This window comes from Raphanus sativus, unplaced genomic scaffold, assembly GCF_000801105.2.
Source record: "Raphanus sativus cultivar WK10039 unplaced genomic scaffold, ASM80110v3 Scaffold3630, whole genome shotgun sequence".
NCBI classification, from domain to species: Eukaryota; Viridiplantae; Streptophyta; class Magnoliopsida; order Brassicales; family Brassicaceae; genus Raphanus; species Raphanus sativus.
In genome coordinates, this window is record NW_026618935.1 from 2,586 (window position 1) to 10,348 (window position 7,763).

The 7,763-nt window shown below is 37.3% G+C and overlaps 1 protein-coding gene across 3 annotated transcripts; it reads left to right on the forward strand.

Moving 5' to 3' along the window:
- The first annotated feature begins 728 nt into the window (after positions 1-728).
- Positions 729-7,373, forward strand: LOC108812843 (topless-related protein 4). 3 transcript variants are annotated; one of them, XM_018585216.2, is made up of 23 exons: positions 729-821; positions 982-1,085; positions 1,262-1,441; positions 1,523-1,636; positions 1,731-2,191; positions 2,572-2,687; positions 2,782-2,950; positions 3,095-3,204; positions 3,389-3,458; positions 3,589-3,662; positions 3,922-4,017; positions 4,097-4,192; positions 4,425-4,552; positions 4,638-4,872; positions 4,939-5,103; positions 5,180-5,281; positions 5,385-5,528; positions 5,627-5,737; positions 5,818-6,000; positions 6,082-6,306; positions 6,386-6,574; positions 6,662-6,828; positions 6,916-7,373. In XM_018585216.2, the coding sequence occupies exons 2-23, from the start codon at positions 1,006-1,008 to the stop codon at positions 7,109-7,111; spliced, it is 3,411 nt and encodes a 1,136-aa protein (XP_018440718.2). In that variant the 5' UTR covers positions 729-821; positions 982-1,005; the 3' UTR covers positions 7,112-7,373. The 3 variants fall into 3 exon arrangements, with proteins under 3 accessions (XP_018440718.2, XP_056857424.1, XP_018440719.2); XM_057001444.1 differs by having other exon boundaries at positions 804-821; positions 947-1,085; XM_018585217.2 differs by lacking the exon at positions 729-821 and adding an exon at positions 871-889.
- The last annotated feature ends 390 nt before the right edge of the window (positions 7,374-7,763 follow it).

Consider the following 7,763-nt stretch of genomic DNA (forward strand, 5'->3'; position numbering starts at 1 on the left):
CTGTTAAAAATTAAAAAATATAGAAAATGAAAAGATATATTAGCATTCTTGCATATTTCAGATTTATTCCATATTATCATTAACATTTTTCCTTTTTTATATTTCTTTTTAATATTATTATGTCAGAAGAACAATTTGTCAACTACTTTAAAAAAATATTTGTAGTTATTTTTATGGTTAGCTGATGTCATAAATGATTAACCGTACACTACTGTCATGGCATTAAATTCAACACAAGAAGAAGAGAAACTAGTTGTTGAAAAAAAGAAGAAGAAGAGAAACGAGCTACACGTCAAATCCTAACGAGAGAGCATTTAACTAGACAGCAGTGATGTACTAGATTCGCAACAACATAAATACACAACACTTAAATACGTCGTTCAATGTCAAAAAAAAATACGTCATTAAATTTCTTTTTTAAATGAGCTTTTACTACGGTGGGGATGTAACGTATATTAATTTCCTTTTTAGTTTCTCATCTAACAAAATACACGTTTTTATTATTAACATAGACACCCAACCACCACAAAAGATTCAAACGATGTATTAAACATTACAGAATAATTAAGTTACAAAAAAAAAAACATTACAGAATAATACTTCAGATTTTATCAAAAGAATTAAAAATGGATAATGACACTTGTAAGATAAAGACCACACAAAATGAGTATAAAATAAAATGAAAAAGCAATAAATCCAAGAAAAAAAAGGAAACTCCGAAAACGAGACAGCATCGGCATAAATAGCCCCACCTCTCTGCTCTCATCTCTCTCTGCTCTCAAAGTCTCTCTCTCTCTCCTTGTTCAAAGTCAATTCAACAGGTATTTACTTTTAAAAAAGAAAACTTTACTTTTTGTTCTCGGGAGCCTCCCCGTTTGTTCTCTCGCACGTACGCACCTCCTGGGGATTCTCCTTCTCAATTCCATCGATTTTGTCTCTGTTTCAGATCTGTTTTTAAAAAACCCTAAATTCTCATTGTAGCATTGAGATCGAGAGAGAGAGGCCATGTCGTCTCTCAGCAGAGAACTCGTCTTCCTGATACTCCAGTTTCTCGACGAAGAGAAGTTCAAAGACACTGTTCACAGGTCAAAGACAAACACCCTGAAAGGCTCAAACTTTTTAACTTTTTTTTTGAAATTGTTTGCTTGTCGGAATCAGTGTAGTGTTTGTCTGGAGTATTAGTGTTTAAAGCTTTGAACTTTTTTTTTGTCTAAAATAGATTTGGTGTGGTTCTGTTTGCGTGGTTCTGTTTCTCTATTAGGTTAGAGAAGGAGTCTGGCTTTTTCTTCAACATGAGGTACTTTGAAGACAGTATAACCGCAGGTGAATGGGACGATGTGGAGAAGTACCTCTCTGGTTTCACTAAAGTTGATGATAATAGATACTCTATGAAGATCTTTTTCGAGATTCGTAAGCAGAAGTACCTTGAAGCACTTGACAAGTAAAGTGTTCTTGATTCATTGACTTAGAAAGGTAGATAAGGATCCAATAATTCATTTATTTTTGTTTTGTTTTTTGGCAGGAAGGATCATGCCAAGGCAGTTGAAATCCTTGCTAAGGAGTTAAAAGTGTTCTCCACATTCAACGAAGAGCTTTTCAAGGAGATTACCATGCTTTTAACCTTAACTAACTTCAGGTTTTCACTTAAAAAATAATTCTTAAAGCTTTTGTATTATGTTTGTCTAATGTGTAACTAATATTTAATAAAAATGTGTGTTTACTGTTTAAAGGGAAAATGAGCAGCTTTCAAAGTATGGGGATACTAAGTCTGCAAGAGGTATTATGCTTGGGGAACTTAAGAAACTGATTGAGGCAAATCCTCTCTTCCGGGACAAACTTCAGTTTCCAACTATGAAGAATTCTAGATTGAGAACCTTAATCAATCAAAGTTTGAACTGGCAGCATCAGCTTTGCAAGAATCCAAGGCCTAACCCGGATATAAAAACACTATTTGTTGATCATTCTTGTGGGCACCCTAATGGTTCTCATGTTCAGTCCCCTGCAACTAATCATTTGATGGGTGGTTCAGTCCCTAAAGTTGGAGGCTTCCCACCACTAGGTGCTCATGGTCCATTTCAGCCTACACCAGCTCCTCTTACAACGTCTCTTGCAGGATGGATGCCTAATCCATCTGTCTCGCATCCTACTGTTTCTGCTGGGCCTATTGGCCTAGGTGCCCCCAACAGTGCTGGTAATGCTTTCTTAACTAATTTTTTCTTCTAATCTATCAATGTTGGAGATATATTTCCACAGTATTAGTTATGTTGGACATGTCAACGTGCTTCTTAGACTGCATGAACTGCATCAAAAAATGATATGATATATACTGAAATACGTTCATATGTTCCGTTTTGTTTATTTTCACAGTATTCTTGTTTATGGATAATAGATAGAGAAGCAAAATATTTAATTTATAAATTAGATAAACCCTTTATATGTCATCTTACATCTTAAATTTCTTCATTATCGCCATTTTATGTAGTTCAGAATGTGGAGATCTCTGTGTATAATATTTTTTTGACAATTAGATACCTCATATCATAATCTGTATTCATGATCTCCTCCTTACAGTGTCTATGCTAAAGCGCCCAAGGACTCCTCCAACTAATAGTCTATCAATGGATTATCAGACAGCAGATTCTGAAAGTGTATTGAAGAGACCCAGAGCCTTTGGTATATCAGACGGGGTAATAACGACTGCTTACTCGTTATTTTTAGCTTAAGTTCTCATCCCTAATATCTTAGAAGTTCACAGTTTTTTTTTTTGAAACATTTTTTCAGGTTAATAATCTTCCAGTCAATGTCATGCCAGCCACATATCCAGGGCAAAGCCATGCTTATGCAACTTATTCTACTGATGACTTGCCCAAAACTGTTAGCAGGGTTTTGAGTCAGGGTTCTACCATTAAGAGCATGGATTTTCATCCAGTACAACAAACTATGCTTCTTGGTTAGTTTTCTCCAAACCAATGCATGCATCACTTCTATGAGTTATGCTGGTTTTATAATCTGACAGCATGTATGTATATCTTTTTCAGTACAATATGTTGATTTTTGTCTTGCTTCTAATGGTGGATTTGCATTGGTTTCATAGTTGGCACCAATCTTGGTGATATTGCAATATGGGAGGTGGGTAGCAGGGAAAAGCTTGTTTCTAGAAGCTTTAAAGTTTGGGATCTAGCTACCTGCACTGGGAATCTTCAGGTATGGTTCATCTTTTACTAATATATTGTAACAGTTAGAAGATAAACCGAATGGGATTTTTTTTAAGAACAAAACTTGGTGTATTTGTAAGGAACAGATCAAGGTTAACAACTAGTTATCATGGACATCACGGACATCTTTTCCTTTTGCTGACTTGTTGTTTGGTTTCTTTCTTTTCCATTAGGCTTCACTTGCTAGCGAGTATACTGCAGCAGTAAACCGAGTCATCTGGAGTCCTGATGGAGGTCTTCTGGGTAAGCCACTCTATGATCTTGTGGTCGTATTGTAGAGTCAATTGTTTTATCCCTTATCGGTTTTTGGCTGGTTATCGTATAAATTTTGATGGTATATCTAACGCCTCCTAATGTCTACTTCCTATTTCAGGTGTCGCATATTCTAAGCATATTGTACATATCTATTCATATCATGGTGGCGATGATTTGCGGAATCATCTAGAGGTTTGTCTCCTTACTCACGACTTTATAAACTTCTGTATCTTTTCCTAGTCAGTTATCATTCTCTTCTTTGGTGATATTTATTTTTATATGTATATCATTGTTCACTGGAAGAATGTGTGGTTCCTTGGATTACATATTTGTTCTTGTCCTATAGGATTCTACTAATACTGTCTTTTTCACTGGGATCCTTATTTACTTTTATCTCTGAACAGCATTCTTAGATCTTTGATGTTCGTTTTTTTTTTGTTTACCGTTGTAGATTGATGCTCATGCTGGTAATGTCAACGATCTCGCTTTCTCCCAACCAAACCAGGAATTGTGTGTTGTGACTTGTGGAGAAGACAAGACAATCAAGGTTTGAATCTTGGAATGGTGTTTTCAGAGTTGGATATATGGGAGCATTATATGCTTATATATAAGTACTTGTTATACAGGTCTGGAGCGCTGTTACTGGAAATAAATTGCACACATTCGAAGGGCATGAGGCGCCTGTTTATTCCGTGTGTCCACACCAGAAAGAGAATATTCAGGTAGTGTAAATATGCTTATAGTGTGTCTCTTTCTCTTTATTCTAGAGCACTCCATAAGATGAAATCATCCTTTCTCCCATTCTGTTTTCAATGTTTACGCTTGAAACTCTGTGTAGCGATATGGAAGCTTATGCTTCTTGAAATACATTTTTGAGTCTGTGTGCATGCATCACTTTTACTCCTCTTTGGCCCTTAGGATTGTTATGATGAAGACTTTTATTTTTTTTGTCAGTTCATATTCTCAACTGCTGTTGATGGAAGGATAAAGGCTTGGTTATATGACAACATGGGTTCTAGAGTGGACTATGATGCCCCTGGTCGATCTTGCACGGCAATGGCCTACTCTTCAGACGGAACTAGGTAAATGAATCTCTGCTATTCCTGTTATGCTAAACTAATCCATCCTTTTTACTCATGTCTCTTTTTCTCTTCTCCTTTGCTGTAGATTATTCTCTTGTGGTACTAGTAAGGAGGGTGAATCATTCATCGTTGAATGGAATGAAAGTGAAGGAGCTGTGAAACGGACTTACCTGGGATTAGGGAAACGGTCTGTTGGGGTTGTTCAGTTCGATACCTTGAAGAATAAGTTTTTGGTAGCTGGTGATGAGTTCCACATCAAATTTTGGGATATGGATAGTGTTGAGCTCTTGACTACAACAAATGCAGACGGGGGATTACCGGTAATGGTCTTTTTTGATATTTAGTTGTTATTGGTGTATTTGTAACTTAATTAATATTTTTTTCAGTCTTCCCCTTGCTTAAGAATCAATAAAGAAGGAACTCTGCTGGCTGTCTCAACTACTGAGAATGGAATTAAGATACTAGCGAATGCTGAAGGTTTGAGGATTTTGCACTCCATGGCAAACCGTGGTCTTGAAAGCTCTAGAGCTCCTCCTGGATCTGTTCCAAAGGTAGGAAACTTATTATCATCATATCTTTTATATATTCTCAGAAAATAAATTGAATGCATATGATTTTGGTTCATAGGGTCCTACTGTTGGAACATTTGGGACTCCAAGTTCAAGCACTGGAATGAGTCTATCAATGGCTGAAAGAAGTGGTCCAGGGGCTGCTGCTGTTACTGCAATGGTAATCCAACCTGTTAAATGTCCCCACTTTGTTTCTCTAGTGAAGTTGGCAGAGATCAAAGTCTTAATTGTTACTAAACTATATCACAATCTTTTGGTTTTAGAATGGCGATACTCGAAGTCTGTCAGATGTTAAACCACGAATCCATGAGGACGCAGAGAAATCAAAGGTCTGGAAGCTTGCAGAGATCAGTGAACGTTCACACCTTCGTACTCTGAGGCTTCCTGACACCCTGCTACCAGCAAGAGTATGTAACCAATCTTATCTCAAACACGTTGCCATCACATTCCTTGCACTCTACTTCTATAATCTTTGTCTGATGTCATCTTGTTTTCTTGATTACAGATTGTTAAGTTAATATACACAAATTCTGGAGCTGCCGTATTGGCATTAGCAGAGAATGCTCTACACAAACTCTGGAAGTGGCAGAAGAATGAGCGGAATCTTTCTGGAAAGGTACATCATATCCCTTGTGATAGATACATCATCTAGTGGTAAGACTTTTGACACTCACCATTGTGTATCTCTGCTTATAGGCAAACAGCAATGTGCCACCACAGCTTTGGCAGCCACCTAGTGGAGTAGTAATGACAAACGACACACGTGAGGGAAACAACAAAGAAGACGTAGTTCCATGCTTTGCCCTCTCAAAGAATGATTCTTATGTCATGTCAGCCTCTGGAGGAAAAATCTCCTTGTTCAACATGATGACTTTTAAGGTTTCCCCTCTCTCCGTTTCTGAGTTTACGTCTCTCGCAAGCTTTCGAATTTTCTCACTTATATTTGTTTTATAACTCCAGACGATGACTACATTCATGGCGCCTCCTCCAGCAGCGACTTCCCTCGCCTTCCATCCTCAAGACAATAACATTATTGCTATTGGAATGGATGATTCCTCTATTCAAATCTACAATGTTAGAGTGGATGAGGTTAAAAGTAAATTGAAAGGTCACCAGAAGAGAGTGACTGGTTTAGCATTCTCAAACGTTCTGAATATACTGGTTTCATCTGGTGCTGATTCTCAGGTATTATGGCTACATTACTTTTGTTTTATGTTCAGATAAAGATTTTGAGTGAGATTGGTTTTATGATCTGTTGTTTTAGCTCTGTGTATGGAGCATGGATGGATGGGATAAGCAAGCTAGCAAACAAATACAAATTCCCAGCGGGCATTCGCCAAATCCAATCTCTCATACACGAGTTCAGTTCCATCAAGATCAGACACATGTCCTTGTTGTCCATGCCAGCCAGTTAGCCATATATGAGGCTCCTAACTTAGAGAACGTGAAGCAGGTTCGTTGCTTACATTGTTGTTCCATTTTTAACTGTTGTTTCAAGAGTTGATCTGTTGATATTATTTCTCTCTTAACTTAACTTCAGTGGATACCAACGGAGTCAAGTGGTTCAGTGACAGATGCTGTATACTCATGTGATAGCCAGTCCATCTACGCAGCCTTTGATGATGGAAGCGTGAGTATCTTGACGGCAACTACATTGCAACTTAAGTGCCGCATTGGTCCCAGTTCATATTTGCCTTCAAACCCGAGGTAAAAGAATCCTCTTGATTATGACATTGACCAACACAACATCGTAACTTCCGACAATTAACATCAATCTCACTCTCTGTTGAACAGCTTGAGAATATATCCAGCCACAATCGCAGCACATCCCTCTGAGCCAAACCAATTTGCAGTTGGGCTTACCGATGGAGGGGTTCATGTGATGGAACCACCAGGACCAGGAGGGAAGTGGGGAGTGTCTCCACCGCCAGAAAACGGTGCGGGACCTAGCGTCTCCTCAGCACCCGGGTCAGATCAACAAACGAGATGAGGAGAACTCTGCGATTTGTAGGTTATATATAACTGTCTTATTCATAGTAGGTGAAAGAAGATGAAGCAGTAGCAATCAGTAGTCTCTTCCATTATATCTAGTTTTTTTACTTTTACTTTTACATTGTTCTTTTGAGATTATTCTTATAATCATCGTAGAATTTATACTTCCCAACAATCTGTTTATTTCGATTTCAATGTTTGTAGATAAAAGATTGATTTAGCAAATTCTTACAATGCTAGTGTTCTTCTTTTGAGCTTCACTATGTAACTTAACGTTCGTGGCCAAACCAAACACAATGAGAAACCAAGTAACTTCCAGCTGCCACCACTCTAGTCCATGCCTGGCCGAGAACTCAAACTTATGATGATTGTTACTACCTATACTACATATGGCTTCCAATATGGTTTTAATTTTATCTTCTAAATTACTGCAATTAATTAGCTTTCTTTTATCATTGAAAACAAAAAGCAACAAATTCACAAATACTATATGCTGTTTTTCCGTGTGAAATATGACGAAAAAGAAGAGTTTTATAAATATACTTCTTCTGTTTACATACTTAATAATTAACTTATTATAATGTTTGTGTAGATAGATAGCAGAAAGGAATATGATACGTTGGTGTTACATGCTTAAGTATTGTATGTAC

What these genes read in the sequence shown, in the direction of transcription:
- LOC108812843 (XM_018585216.2), top strand. Translation starts at nt 1,006, where the DNA reads ATGTCGTCTCTCAGCAGAGAACTCGTCTTCCTGATACTCCAGTTTCTC. An exon ending in CCTTTGGTATATCAGACGGG is followed by an intron (nt 2,688 to 2,781) that starts GTAATAACGACT and finishes ACATTTTTTCAG; the next exon opens with GTTAATAATCTTCCAGTCAA. An exon ending in AGCGGAATCTTTCTGGAAAG is followed by an intron (nt 5,738 to 5,817) that starts GTACATCATATC and finishes CTCTGCTTATAG; the next exon opens with GCAAACAGCAATGTGCCACC.